This window comes from Phoca vitulina, unplaced genomic scaffold (genome assembly GCF_004348235.1).
Source record: "Phoca vitulina isolate PV1807 unplaced genomic scaffold, GSC_HSeal_1.0 scaffold1, whole genome shotgun sequence".
Taxonomy (NCBI): domain Eukaryota; kingdom Metazoa; phylum Chordata; class Mammalia; order Carnivora; family Phocidae; genus Phoca; species Phoca vitulina.
In genome coordinates, this window is record NW_022589704.1 from 31,986,146 (window position 1) to 32,001,954 (window position 15,809).

At 36.3% G+C, this 15,809-nt stretch overlaps 1 protein-coding gene across 27 annotated transcripts in view; it reads right to left on the bottom strand.

Moving 5' to 3' along the window:
• ABI2 (abl interactor 2) overlaps positions 1 to 15,809 on the bottom strand; it is a 123,501-nt gene that overhangs the window by 20,116 nt on the left and 87,576 nt on the right. For 4 of the 27 annotated variants that reach the window (XM_032404040.1, XM_032404022.1, XM_032404028.1 and 1 more), the window contains 4 exons: positions 12,831 to 12,977; positions 11,935 to 12,059; positions 10,704 to 10,886; positions 6,127 to 6,285 (listed from right to left, as the gene is read on the bottom strand). In XM_032404040.1, the coding sequence (XP_032259931.1) occupies positions 6,127 to 6,285; positions 10,704 to 10,886; positions 11,935 to 12,059; positions 12,831 to 12,977 (614 nt within the window). The remainder of the gene's footprint in view (positions 1 to 6,126; positions 6,286 to 10,703; positions 10,887 to 11,934; positions 12,060 to 12,830; positions 12,978 to 15,809) is intronic. The other 23 variants (XM_032404078.1, XM_032404148.1, XM_032404058.1 and 20 more) reach the window with 7 other exon arrangements.

Here is a 15,809-nt window from a genome sequence, read left to right on the forward strand (position 1 = left end):
CATTTATTATACACAAATCTATTCTAACATGTAACGGCAAACTGATCTTGTCATATCACTAATAACATGTCTTCTCAAAGAATTTCTGCAGATTATTACAAATAATTTGGTCTTCAGGATTTTAAAGGTTACAAGTTTAAATGTTCAATACCAGAAAAAAAAAAATTGCATCCCAACATCCTAAATTTATACTTTTCATTACTTCATTAACAGGCAAATTAACTGGTTCTTCATTCCTTAATTAAATATTTACTGACTTTCTAGTAAGTGGCACACACTCTGCTAGGAGGCCACTATCAAAACCATTCTGAGAGTTAGGTCTGTGTCATTACAATTTTTTGTAATCCCAATTCATACAAAAAAAACCACTGAACTCATTCAAATCATTCTCTCCTCCCCAGGGTGTCTTTCCTTCTATCCCAAACACCTGGTACAGTGCCTAGCACTAGTCAGCCTACAACAAATGTTTAATGTATGTAAATAAATAAACGAGGTACATGCCAAACAATTGCCCAAGATTAATTCTACAGTTATAGTTTCCTTCAGAATGGGTATAAAGTATAGTATGCATCTTCTTATAAAAAAAGAACAGCTTTATTAATTCTAAATTACAGTTAAGACTAATGCAACTGAAAAGATGAAAAAGTCACTGCCCTCAAAGAGACCACATTCTAATTGGGGTTACAAAACAAAATAATAACCTCAACCCAGCAATGTTTGTAGCAATCTGCTGGAGGGGGCTGTGCTGGGAGAGTTGGCATGGGGATGGTGTGAGGTGCCGGTGGGGGGTGGGGGGCACCGGGATGCGCTAGTGGTAGGGAAGGCCACACAGAAATACTCTCTGAGCGGGCACTGGAAAAAAAGGAGTTGAACAAGCAGACAAGAATGGAGAAAGACAAGATGAGAACCAAGTGAGGGGCAAAGGCTGAGAGGTATAAAAGAGCATGACCAGTTCACAGGACTGGAAATGTTTCTCTATATATGCTAGCACAAAATAGCCCAGAGGGAAAATACAAACCTGGAAAAGTAAGTGGGTAGGTATGAAATAGGGAAGTACCTTAGGGGAAAGAGTACTCAGTGGTAAGAGACTGGACTTTAAAGTCACTCAGCATCAAATATCTGATTTCCTTGTTGTTAAACACCTAGTAATAACTTCTTTGGACCTAATCCATAAATGTGATGAAAAAGAGTGGTTTGCTTTACAGAGTGGTTGCAAAGATTTAAAAGAAAACAAAAACAAAAAACTAATGCATGCAGAATGCCTAACCCAGGACCTGGCCCCAAAAAATATCAAGGCAGCATAAACACAAAGAAAAGAAGAGAACTTAGTAACAGTGTGAAAAAAGTACCACTTGGTAACTAAGGAACATAGATGATATGTAGACAAGAGTTAAGCTATTAGTTAATACTAAAGAATATCTAGATGTAAGGGGTAGTGTAGAATAACCCTAGAAATGGGTACTTTCTTAGAAGGTACCTTTTGATTAGGTTTTTCCCTAAAGTCATACTTCTTGGTAGTAAACCCTTCGATGCCATGTCTCCCCCTCGCAGAGGCTTGGGACAATTGCTGATATGTTCCCAATACCCTGTGTTTCTAAACTTGGAGGAAGAAGACGACATAATGAACACAGAAGTAGCAGAGACAAAGCTGATAAAAGAGAAAGAGAAGCAAACAGCAACTGGCATTCTAGGAAAGTACTTATTGGGTGTATGTTCCCATCAAATAAGATGAAAATGTTCCTCTTCTGTTAGCACCAGTCCCAACCTGTCCTATAACAGAAAAGTAGGGAATCCCCCACTTCAGTCACTGTTTCTCATCCAATTTTTTTTTTAAATGACCTTCTGGTGCTCAGCAAAACCAAAATGATTAGGTGCTTAACTCAGAACAGTCTTTTTGTAGGTAGATCAAATGTATTATTATTTTTTAAGATGAGTATGTTCTATTTCTTTTCTAGTTCTGCAAGTGAAAATCTGAAACCATAGGGTTTTAAGAAGTCCACCAAGAACAGCCCAGGTAAAAACCAATCACAAATCTTTCTAAAACAGATTTACTTTGTAACAAAACAAGTTGGATTTTTCTCAAAGCCAGACCATGTTTAAAAAATTCAGTTCCAAACAGTTTACAAAGGTCACCCCAAATGCTACTTTTTTTTCCCCAGGGCAAAATTTTAATGTGATGGTCCAAATTAATTCAGATATCACAGCATTTTCTTTCCGGACCATGTTAAGATTTCATCTGACCAGAACTCCTGTGAACCAGAACATCCTACTTTAGACTAGATTTATTGTCCTTAGAGCTGAGCTGAAAATGAACCATTCCAGGAGATTTAAGCAGGATTTTGATGAGAAGAATTACCTGCAATATTTGGTTCTAGTCCCAGGCATCTTGTGAACAGGGAAGAGCAGAGGTAACTAGACACTTGTTTTCACTCTACTTAGCTAAGATGATTCTTCATGTGACAAGACCCTTTCCCTATAACCACCAAAAGATCTCCAAACTTAGATTCAGGAGTTTTATGTTCACAATATACACTAACGATGTTAATGTGAAGAGATGGCCTCACCAAACTGGAGTTTATAGAGAGATCTTAAGTTCTACACACAGCAACAAGTAGACATGTATATAGTAATAGACTTTGCAAGCAAACCAAATTTAGAGGATGAGTCGGTGCTGATGAAATATACAGACTTTCCAAACATGACCTTCCTGGTTATTTATAAAATCCTTTGGAGCATAATCTTTGAGGCTTATTGTTTTAAAATGTCTACTTCAAAGCGTTTTGAAAAAATAACTTGGAATTTTACAGCTTATTTCTACAGATTTATAAATACTCTGAGAAAATCAGACATAATAAACATTCTAAATACTACTTTTAAAACCATTAAAGGATACCACCGGGGCACCTGAGTGGCGCAGTTAAGTGTCCGACTCTTGGTTTCAGCTCAAGTCATGATCTCAGGGTTGTGAGAGCCCCATAGTGGGCTCCACACTCAGTGCAGAGTCTGCTTAAGTTTCTCTCTTCTTCTCCCCTCCCCCACCATCTCTAAAATAAATAAATAAATCTTAAAAAAAAAAACACCACCGTTAGAGGTTATAGACATCTGAGAGCACATTCAAGTTTAGGTGCTTATATTTTACATTGCAGTGAAGGAAATGATTTAAGCAATTCATTTTAAGAGTGAAATATTTCCTAAACATGAACAGCAGGGAGTATTTAAAAGTGAACTCAACTAATCATACTCAGTAAGGAGGCTTTTTTATTAAAGATTTTATTTCTTTATTTGACAGAGAGAGAGACAGAGAGAGAGGAAAACAAGCAGGGGGAGTGGGAGAGGGAGAAGCAGGCTTCCCGCCGAGCAGGGAGCCCGAGGCAAGGCGGGGCTTGATCCCAGGCACCCCGGTAAGGAGGCTTTTTGATGGAAAAGAATATGGTTACCAAATAATTATCAGTTCTGTAGTTTCAGAAGGGTTAAAAGAATTGGATCATTGTTATTCCTTTTCAAGCAAAAAAATCACCATAAGATGTTATGCCAAGAAAAAGTAGCAAATTAACACAAAGTTTAAAAACACAGCTTGTGTTAATAATCAGTATAAAGGGTCTATCTGGTTTACTTGGTCATCTAAGAATGTAACACTTTTCAGTTGTTTTCCTGTTTTTTTGCTCTCATTACAGTAAGCATTCTTTAAAAAATTAAAAAAAAAAGAGTAAGCATTCTCTAACAAACCCTAAAGATTGCCTAATATAAGGATTTGAAAATTGCTTCTTGCTACTGCTCTTTATTCATACTTTGCTAAAGCCCCACCACATCTGTATTCTTCTGGAAATTTATGGTAATGCTGTAACTTAACTATTATTTAGAGGATATATGTTATTGGCTTCTCTTCTGCAATACCACCAACCCAATATTATTTTTTCACTGTTTCTTTTTAGTTGTTATTAATAACATTCAATGGTTACAGCTTGATATTTTCCCTGTGTAAAACACCATACTTGTTCATAAATTCCTCTCCCATATAACTATATACAGTCACATTTCTTGGAACCAACATTTCACTTTATGAATTAGATTTTTTAGTCTTTGCTGTAAGAAACTGTGAGCAGTAAAATACATGATTATCTATTACCAAAGACCTTGATTATTATTGATTTTTTAATGTTATGGACTGAATATTTATGCATCCCTAAATTTCATATTCATGAAATTCTAATGTGATGGTATTAGGAGGTGGGGTCTTTGGGAGGCAATTAGGTCATGAGGGTAGACCCCTCATGAATGCAATTAGTGCCCTTACAAAGGAGACCTAGACAACTCCCTCTCTTTTTCCACCATGTGAGATACGAGAAGATAGCAGTCTGCAACCTGGAAGAGAACCCCAGAACTTGACCACGTTAGCACCCTGATCTGACTTTAAGCCTCCAGAACTGTGAGAAATAAATTTCTGTTATTTATAAGTCACCCTGTCCTATGGCACATTACGACAACAGCCTGAACTAGGACACTTACCAAACTAGGTCTATATATGTGAATGTACAAGTTGTGTGTGTGTGTGTGTGTATGTGTACACACATACTTCTTTACCACCAAGGGCCTTCACCTTCATATTTAAGGTTAAAAACTGTTAACTTATGCTTAGCTCTATTTATTTTGGTGATCCTCTTTGCTGCTGACAAGATGAATAATAAATTGGTGTTCCTATTTCTTTGGCTAGATTATTAAGAATCAATGACAACCAAAAGGGTTTCAGTTAAGCCCTGATCAAAGTGTTCCTTTCATTAACTTGCTTCTGAAATAATCTCATTAGAAAACAACTATTGTACCCTTAGGATCATTAGAAAACAATTATTGTACTCTTAGGACTTGGCACTAGACACTGGGTGTTCCATATTTTAATTCCTATGTTATAATGCCCTTTCAAACTCAACCAAATACAGTAACAGTGCTGCCAGATTTCCATCTCACAGAAAACCAGTGAATTTACTGAGCACTATTCCCAGGATAAAACTGTATAAAAGACTGACAGGGTCTCTGGCTCTCATGCATTTTATATCACAATGTGGATATCCTCCTCACCCCCCCACCCCCCACCAAAGAGAAGACTAGGAGAGTAAAAGATTTTTTAAAATCTGAAGGTAGGGAGGCGAGTACGAAGAAAGGACATGGAACTTAGAGGCAGATGACCTAAGTTCAAATTCTAACCTGACGTCACCTCAGTTTCTCATCCTGCAAAATACGGATGAAAATGATCACATGATTATAAGAATCAAATGGGATAATATATATAAAAGCATTCTTTAAACTGCAGTTATGTAGAAGGAGGATCAAATTTCTTCTGCATGACTCCAAAGAAATAAGGTTTCACCAAAAGGTAGTAGCCACAGTAGACCAGTTTCAGGGCTTATCAGAGATGGAATGGGTTGTCCCCTAATATTAAAGATACACAGGCTTACTGGCCTCTGGGCAAAAATCCAGAAAAACACAGTAAGTTGCTATACCATGTCCACAATAGTCATAGGGTCTAATATTTGCTCTTACCCTCTCTGGGGAAGAAGCAAAAATAATGACTACATATGGTTTAAATATGTGCCAGATTAATTTTTTCTGTAAGCATGATGCAACAGAAAGATGACTGTAATATCTGGATCAATCCGTCCAAGTCCTAGCTTTCCCATCATAGGTTTGGTATGAGAATTGAGTAAGATAGTATAACTGCCTAGCACAAATAGTTCAAAAATATCATTTCTCTTTTACTATACCACTTACAAACTCTGTTCATGAACACTCAATTTTCATTATTCGGTATTCATAGAGCAAGGATATCTGATTAAATAAGAAGGAAATACTGTTCACCACAACATTATTCTTAAAAGCAAACAATCACTAGCACAATCAAAGATTCTGTTCAGAAAAATTAAGTTCTACAACTTTATATGGAAATCATGTACTGATTAAAAAAAAAGGAACTGAATGATACAGTATTAGCAACCTCGTAGTCATTCTTCCATTCACTCAACAAACAGTACTAAACACCTATTATGTGTTAGTAATTTGTAATTAAAGTTTTTTTCCCCTATAACTGAAATTTTTAATTAGATATACTCTACAGAATGCAAAAGAAAATCTAACCTGGATTCTGGCTATAAAAAGGTCCTCCGTTCATCTGATTCTGAAGGCTTGTCTGTGACGTTATGGAAGGAGGGCGTCTATAGGGCAACGAGCCCCCTATTGTTGGAGGAGTATGGCGAGTAACAGGTCTGTTCATGCTGTAGAACTGAACAGGATGACCTGGAAAAGGGACAGAGCATAAATTTGTCATTAAAAGATAATTATCTCAGGCAATGAAATGCTTTAGGTACATTGCCTGAATCTTAATAAGATTATTAAAAATAACAATGTTTAGCTAATTTAATTGCTATCTGATAAACATCATGCAAGGTCACAGTTATTGGTCAGCTGACATCAAAGTGCAAAAGCAGGAAAATAGGTAAATAAAATTAGGTTTGGAAAAGCTACGTTCTAAATAGATTATTAATTACAATTTTATTAAACTAATAATTTGATAGGGTTTCAAATCATCACAACTAAAATTTATGGCTTACTTCCTCATCTACCCCCCAAAAATGGCCACTAAAAACTAAACAAGACAAGGGGCACCTGGGTGGCTCAGTAGGTTAGCATCCGACTCTTAATTTCAGCTCAGGTCATGATCTCAGGGTTGTGAGATTGAGCGCCATGTCAGATTCGGCTCTGGACGTGGAGCCTGTTTAAGACTCTCTGTCCCTCTGCCCTTCCACCGCCCAACTCACATGCACTCTCTCTCAAAAGAGGAAGGCAGGAAGGAAGAAAGGAATGGATGGAGGGAGGGAGGGATGGGAGGGAGGGAGGAAAGGGAGAGGGGAAAGGGAGGGAGGGAGAGAGGGAGGGAGGAAGAAAAAGGGGCACCTGGGTGGCACAGTGGATTAAGCACCTGACTCTTGGTTTTGGTTTCAGCTCAGGTGGTGATTTCAGGCTCCTGAAATCAAGCCCTGTGTCCTGCTTGGATTCTCTCTCCCTCTGCCCCTCCCCACCGCCACCCCCACTCTGTAAAATAAATAAATAAATCCTTAAAAAAAAAAAAACTAAACAGGAATGACATTTGGGAAAGCAAAAGAAAAAATGTTTGACACACGGTCTTATCCAAAATAATAATAATAATAATAATGGCAGCAAATTTAAGGTGGCAAAGCAGTTTAAAGGAAAACAAAATATTTCAGCAATCAGGTGACATAATTCCAAATTAAACACATCTTATTCAATCAAAAATCTCCATCTCCAAAGCTAGATTATTTTGTCTTAAAATTAGAGCTTAAGAAATTTACAATTAAGAAAAAAGTTAAGATACAAAAAAAGTGAATCAAAATATATCTTATTTGTAATACTATCTCCAAACCTATAATATTTATTAGCAATTCCACTCAATTTTGCTGAGTATTTCAACAGCTAATGCTAACTAAAGACATTCTTTCTTAATCTATCCAATTCCCTAATGCAATCCAGTTCCTAAATTTTATCTTGACTCCACTTACACTTAACATCACTCAGCTGAAGGCCTACTATTACAGATGGATCAGACAGAGCACTGGAGCACCCATGAGAGGTCACTCCAGCAGGCACGAAAGGAGGGGAGGTAAGGGGAGGGGAGGGAAGGGGAGGGAGCAGAAGTGAGAGAGGAAGAACCTGGGGAGGTGAGGAGAGATAAAGGGAAGAGCAAAGAGGAGGAGAAAGTGCAGGAAGGAAGAAAGGGAGGGGGAAAGGAGAAAAGAAAGAAAAACAGTTCTGGCAATTTTTCATCTTATCCATGATCGTAAAAAAAGGATTTACCTGAGTAAAATTGGGCTTCAGTAACTCCGTAACTTTATCAAACTTGGGTTCATATGAACTCATATAAAGAATATTATAAAAGTACTCAAGATCTGCTATATCATTTAATTTTACATTATGACAGCATCAAAACCTAAAAATCAATTCTGTTGTACAAAAAATCTGGAGTATTCAAGCTTAAACATAATCTGTCAAGTCTCTGTAACAATGATAAAAAAAATGTAAAAATATATAAACTAATAAATTATTAATTAAAAGGTAAATTCTGTCATTTGAATCGCCAGATACAAATACATTATTGGCATTTTAGTAATCAATCTGTAACAAACTAATACAAACCTACCATTTTCAAGTTAAAAGCATCTGATAATTAAACCATTATGAATTTTATAAAGTTAGATCCAGTCTAAAATCTCACATAAGTCCTCAGTAATTAAAAAACACTACATGAAAGACTCTATTCATTCAATTAATAAGGCATTTACTCTGCTTTGGGTTAAAAAAGCAAACAAAACTACAGTTTAATTAACAAGGACCTAACTATAAAATCTAAAACTAAAAAGTTCTAGAAAAAAAACAGAACAAAATCTGTGACCTTGTGTAAGGTAACAAGTTTGAAAGTATGACACTGAAAGCACAATCCATAAAGGAAAAAAAAAAAAAATCAATGAACTAGACGCAATCAAAATGAAGAACTCCCCTTCTAAAGATACCATTAAGAAAATAAAAAGATAAGTCACAAATGGAAGAAAATATTTCCAAATCGTATAATCGATGAAGGACTTACATTCAGGAATAAAGGAATTCGATAAGAAAACAACCCAACTCAAAAGGTGTGTGGAGGGGAGCAAAACATTTGAAAGGACATTTCATCAAAGAAGATAAACAGATGGCAAAGAAGCACACAAAAAAATGTTCTAGCTCATTAGTCATTAGGGAAATGAACATCAAAACCACACAAGAAACTACTGTATACCTATTAGACTGGCTAAATCAAAAAAACAAAAACAAAAACAAATTGACAATAGTAAGTGCTAACAAGTATGCAGGGAAGTCTCACGCACTGCTGGTGGCGGTGTGTTAAGCTGCTTTGGAAAACAATTTGATGGTCTCTCATAAAATTAAACATTCATTTACCATACAAGCCAGCAATCCTACTCCCTAGGTGTTTACCCAAATGAACTGAAAACCTACACTCACGCAAAGTCTGCGTGTGTATGCTTACAGCAATTTTATTCATAAAAACCCCAAAACGGAAATAATCCAAATGTCCCTCAACGGGGAAAGGGATAAACAAATTGTGGTACATCCAAATGATGGAACACTACTCAGTAATAAAAGGGAGCAAAATAATGAAACATGAAACAACATGAATAAACTCAAATGCACTGGTGCCAAAAAGCCAGACCCAAAAAGCTATATACCATACGCTTCTATTTACATATTCTTACAAAGGCAAAACTTTAGAGACAAAAACAAAACAAAACAGATCAAAGGGTTGCCAGGGGCTGGAAGTAAAAAGGAATGACTGACTACAAAGAACACAGAGGAAATGTGCAGATGATAGGACTATTCTACATCTGGACTGAAGCTGTGGTCACATCACCGTATACATTTGACAAACATACATGCTAAACAGGGTGAATTCTTCTGTATGTAACTTATACCTTAAGAAGAAAAGAAAAAAGTACTTGGTGATTCAAAGACAGTATAAAAGAGAGTATATTGACATAATTATTAAGGCATTCACCTTGCTTTCTGTTAAGAAAAAGTATGCTTATCCACTCATATAACAAATGTTTATTCAGTGCAGACTATGAAGCAGTACCTGTTAAATTATGAGTTTATTACAAAAATGTTGACTCTTGGGTGGGAGTAATTTGTTCCTTCTGGGCCTACAACCAACTTCAAGATGTATTTTTTACTTCATTGGTGCTGGAGCATAACAAGATTCCTATATTTAACTAGACGGTCTGGCCTAACAGAAACGTGTGTAGATCAAAGAATAGCCCACATTTACGTTTACATGGAAAGCTTTTCTTAAAAATTTCTATTATAGAAGCTAACCCATAAAACACCATCCAAAATCCATTTTAGCTAAAAGTGCCCTTTAACACATTTAGACATCTGGTTATAGCAGCAGAGCTAAATATATATTCTATGAAGTATTTGACAAGCTAAGGTGATGCATGTCCAAACACATACATTTTTATAATAGATAAAGAATTTGTTTGCTAATAACCAGCATCACTATTAACTTTGCAAATATATTTTGTAGCAACTGAACCTTTTTCCCCTTCCCCATCAAGACAGATTTTAGGATGCAGTCTTAAAAACTAAAACACCAGTCAACCTTAAGTAACACTTCAGTAAACCTGAAATTCTTAAAAAGTCCATTGTCTATGTGTTTCCAGAGCTGCTTTGATAGACTCAGAGACTTCCAAACTGTTACATCAAACATTTCCTATAAAATATACCTTAAAATTATTTCCTTAAGTCTTTACTAAAGACTTAATCTGCAACACTACTTCTAACAACAACTCCTCAAAACTGTACAGAAAATGGCTCCATACTAAATTCACAAATCTCCAATAAATGAAATTCAAGCAATTAAAAAAATGTATATTTGTGTTACTCTACTGGAAAAGTGTATGTGAACTTTACCCTTCCTCAGGAAATTCTACTTTTTGGTCACATGCCATTTTCTAAATTAGTCCATTATTTTTCAGATTTTACACACACACACACACACACACGGCACAAACAAAAGTCATAAAGCCAGAGCTCCAGGTAAAAGAGCCAGATGACTGGACGTGCCTGCCAAAGGAACAAGCCGTACTCACCTGTGGGGGGAGTGGAAGAAACAACAGGGGGAGTTGGAGAAGTGAAGCCATCAGCAAGGGCCTGGGCCCCCCCAGCAGCAGCGTCTGGGGCAGTGGAGGAAGGGACAGTAGCAGGAACAAGAGGGGCAGGGGCAGATGCAGAAGTAGCAGGAAGGGGAGGAGTACCAGCAGAGCCAGCAGGGGCTGAGGGGAAAGAGGAGTAAGAGGCAGCATTAATGAGGCAGGCCCATTAGGCGGGATTAGAAAAGGCATTAGAGAACCTAATGTTAAATATTCAGTGCTTAACACTAACCAAAGAATAGAAGAGAATGGTAAAAAAAAAAAAAAAAAAAAAAAAAAAAAAGAATGAAGCTTATATTAAAGGATTATTTGGTTTGCAGCAAATAATTCAAAATGCTCAGGGTAATGTACAGATTTTTTAATTCATTAAAAACAGCATTCCATTTTACCTGAAAGCCACTACTCTGGAAGAAAGATGTTCCCTTTATATTGTAATTTTTAGCACTGTATTTTGTAAATAGTATATAAAACTAAACATAATACATTAGGAAACAGTATTCCATTTTGAATTACAAAAATCAGAAAACAAACACATATTCCAGACAAAAACATATTAGGTAAAAAAAAATTTAGAAAAACACAAATCTTTTTCATGATTTTTAAAGATACTATCTATTTGGTATCATGATAAGTAAATTAAATTTAAAAATTCTATCCCTAGGTCTTCTGTGTCATGCTTTTAAAACTAAATTTTAACTTTGGTGTCTTCACATTAAACAAGCACATTTTTATGTTTTGGGGGGGAAAAAAGGTAGTATTTCAGAGAGTATTAAGTTCCAAAAGTCCACTAAATTTAACTGCCAGAACTACCGTTAAATTTGTCCAATCCTTTGTTACCAATGTGACTCTAACACGGACCGTGTCCAAACATATGCAATGTCGTAACACTAGCTGGAAGTAAACGTGGTCATACCCAGGAGGTACCTGAAACCTCAAAGCACCAACTGAGCCACGGCACCAAAGGCCAAAGCCAAATAACAGAGACGCATGTGAGCATAAACTCAGAAATCGCTTGGTTAAAAATGACAAATGCATAAAGATTCCCCAACATTTATGGAGTCCTAAAGGAAAAAAAAATCCTGATTAGGAAGAAAGCCCACTATAATTAAATCAGAAACTGAGTTCAAATTCAAAAAAGACAAGCGAAGATGAGGCACCGTTCATGTGTTACCTGGAAAGACACTGGGAGGAGACGGAGTAGGAACAGCAATGGGAACACCCACGCTCCCGCTTCCACTGTTCTCCCGACTGCTGCTCCGGCTGCTGGGGTGGCTTCCGCCGCTGCTCCCACTGCTGCTGAAGAAAGGAGAGCCGCCCAAACAGGACTATTTATATACAGTCAGATACCACCCGCATTTCCCCAAACTTTCTGAAATGAGTACTGCTAAAGAAAGATAATGCAAAAACCCTCCACTTCATGTACTAATTTGAGTAAAATAGGAAAAACACTGAGTTCAAGAAACTTGTTCTGATCACCTTTTAATAAGCATCAAAAGATGCTTGAAATTGAAATTGAGAAAGGAGGAAAAATTCTGCAGAAATATAAGTGGTAAGTGATAGGGTTCAACACATAAAAATAGTATTATTACTTTTACGCTCTGAAGAAACTTGTTTTATAATAAAAACACAGTTTTCCTAAACAGGTTGATTAATTTTATTTGTAATGATATCTTGATGTACCATCCCATATTACTGTTTTATTATGTATAGTTTTTCATCTGTAAAGTTCCACCAAAAAACAACTTGCAATTTCCCATATGTGATCTGTAACTATTTTTTCCACATCTGGTCCATAACTTTTTTTCAGGTCAACTATAACTATTAATTTTGTAGAGAAGTTTGTATTTTAAGATGTCTGTTTTTTCTTTTTTTTTTTTTGTTTTTTTTTTCCAACTTCCTGACCTCAAAGCTGCATCAGAACATGAGAGAGAGGTGGATTCAGATGAGGTCTGGGGGAGTAGAGTGAGGAAAAGAACTTAGTGCTTGGAAAAGGAGAGAGATTTAACTGAAGTAATCTAAAATTATGGTACTATGACCGTCACATTTGCACTGAGGGAGAGAAAATACCTGTAAGTTCGATTTCTTTGATTCACAGAAGCTGTCCTCACAGGGCTCTGCTGCGAGGGAGCCATATTACGGGTTGGGCTAGGTACGTAATCATTTGGTACCACTGGAGGACGCACTGGCTCCAGTGTGCGATAGGGGGAGTGCCGCCTACAAAAAGAAGAGCGTATGTATTGTGTGATTAGCAAGTTTCGGCACAACAAATTCAAAGAGTTGCCAGTAGTGAAATACAATTTGTATTCAGAGACAGGAACATGTTTTAACATAACCCAGCTACCAATTTCAGTCTTTCCTTTAGTATCACTTCTCTGCCATTAGGGTTTTGAGGAGTATTGCTATTCTTTAGTCTCAAACCTCATTTCCCTGTACTAATGCAATTTTGTTCACTCATTCTCTGACAGCACAAAGATTCTCCCCCCAAGTAAGCCAGTGTTTCCCAGATTCTCTTCTCTTTTTTTGGCGGGGGGGGTGGGGGGGGATGAGTTCAAATTATTTTAATACCGTGTCAAAAGTTTCCCAACTGCACTGCATGAATGCACTAATTATCTTCCTCACCCCTCTCTCCCTAACCAAAGATATTCAAAGATCGGGTAAATAAATCCAGAATTTGGCTCCACAACCCCCACACTGAAGATCAACAGTAACTATAACAAGTCATTTCCCTTTCCATAGAGTAAATACACAGAAACTGAACTACATCCATACACAGAAATACACAAGTTAATCTCATCTCCTTCCATTCTCATTTCACCTCCTCCAACTTTAACCTTGCTCTCTTTTACCTCCTGCCCGCATCCTCAGAGTTCAACATTTAAAAAGGAGAGAAAAAGACAAGACAATCTAAGTCTTTCTACCTTATTTGTTCTGAACTGTAAAGCACAAAAAGGACTGGATTTTATTAATATATTTCCTTCTTCTCAAAATTTCCTTTAAAAGGAAGAGAATGAGAAAAGGAAGGAAATATGATCAGAAATAGGATGCACAATGGCACATTAGTGATTATTAAATTAGCTCTCATCCCTAAGTTTCTAAATTCTTTATGACAATGATAAATACTCAACTGACATGAAACTGACATTCTGCAGATAAGATTATGGTTTCTGAGAGAATAAAAATTGGGATCTCAAGATGTGAAAATTAAAAAGCCTTCTTTTCCTGAAATGATGTTGCTCCCTTGTAAAATTCTCAATAATTCACTCCCCGCAAAGTTGCAGGGTACCTTTAAAAACTGCTCTCCTGGGCTATTCAAGTTATGGTTCATTGATTTGGGGTGAGATCACTTTGCATTGACCCTGTCCACTCTACTACCCTCAAAATCTTGCATAAATACATGTGTACATTAATAATTAAAAAGAAGTAAAGGGCAATAAATGAGATACTGGGTCCAAAGAAGAAAAAGGAATGCCAGGAACTTGGATTTAAAATACTAAAAAGTTTAGGCATCTCTGAAATTATAATGTAAATATAAAAAAAAAAAAATAAGATAGGAAACTGATTAATTTCCAAACATCTGATTTCCAGACAATTTTCCCAGACAATAAAAACATTCTGTTTCATGCAAGAAAAAACCCTTTGCTGACTGAGAACAATACAATGAAGGCAATTATAAAAACAAAGTAAAAAATTAGGGGCAAAAGAACAAAATATGATGGCTAGGCAAACACTATGCAAAAAAGCCAGGTTTGTGACCATCAACTGGCTTGTGGTGTTCAGCAGCTCTGGTCTCCAATGACCCTGCAGAACCCTTGCTAATACGCAAGGGAAAAAATTCTGGTATATGAATAAATCTTCAAAATTTGAGAGCAACACAAAGTTTTATTTTACTCGAGATGACAATGGGTTACTTTGCTAACCATCTTGACTTAAAAGCTAACAAAATCTGTTAGGCACTACAAATGATAGAAATGTAGACATTCCATAAGAAAATAAATACTTCCTCTTGATCTCTCTACTCTTACCTCTGCACAATTACACCCTATCATGTCATCAACATTCGACCCTGAAGTTTAAATCTTCTTTGATCTACTAATTTCCTCTCCAATCTAAGCAGAATTTGTTTTGTTGACCCCAAATAAAATCATCTTATTTCTCGCTGGAATTCATTTTTATTCTTTTATTTCCCACTGTCCTAACTGTAACTCTTCTTCCAACACTATCCTCTTTTATATCCTAACTCATCTTTGTTCTGCCCTGACCCATGGTGATTAATTAGGTTTTTTGTTATTTTCTTTCTCTTTTTTTTTTTTTGGTGAGGGGGCCAAAAACAACATTGCCAATTAAAAAATTTTTAAGCATATATAATAAAGCCAATGGTTGTCAAAGCATTTTGTCTTTGTCTTATACATTTTTTAAAAATCCAATTTGTGGTACAACGACTCTGAAAAGTTAACAGAGGACAATTATTACCCCCTTTTACAGATGAAAAAACTGAATTGCAAAGAGGCTGACTATGCAAGACAAAAGAGCAGGAGCAGAGCTGGACCACAGTTTTAGTCATCTGGCTTCTGGGATATATTATGTCCATCTGATCACAAATCTCCATGATAAAATTTTTTTAAGATTTCTTTATTTAAGTAATCTCTACACCCAATGTGGGGCTAGAACTCACAACCCTGAGATCAAGAGTTGCATGCTCTTCTGACTGAGCCAGCCAGGTGCCACAATAAACCGAATATTTATACTATGATGCTACAGAAGAAAAATGTTAGACGCTTTTACATTAATTGGCCGTTTCTACCAGAAGTCAAATCCAGAGCTCACTTCTGCTGGACTAAATTAAGCTCGATATTCTCATAACAACACAAAATATACAGAATTTTGTAATCTATACAGTGTTCTTCACAAGAATAGTCTAAATAAGCATAGTCAAATGTAATATGAAATACTCTAAAAATTTTCTGAAATTAGAGTGCAATTTATAATAAATCATGAACTTGGACTAGGATTTTACCTCAAATTTAAAATTCATTAGAAAAATAACGT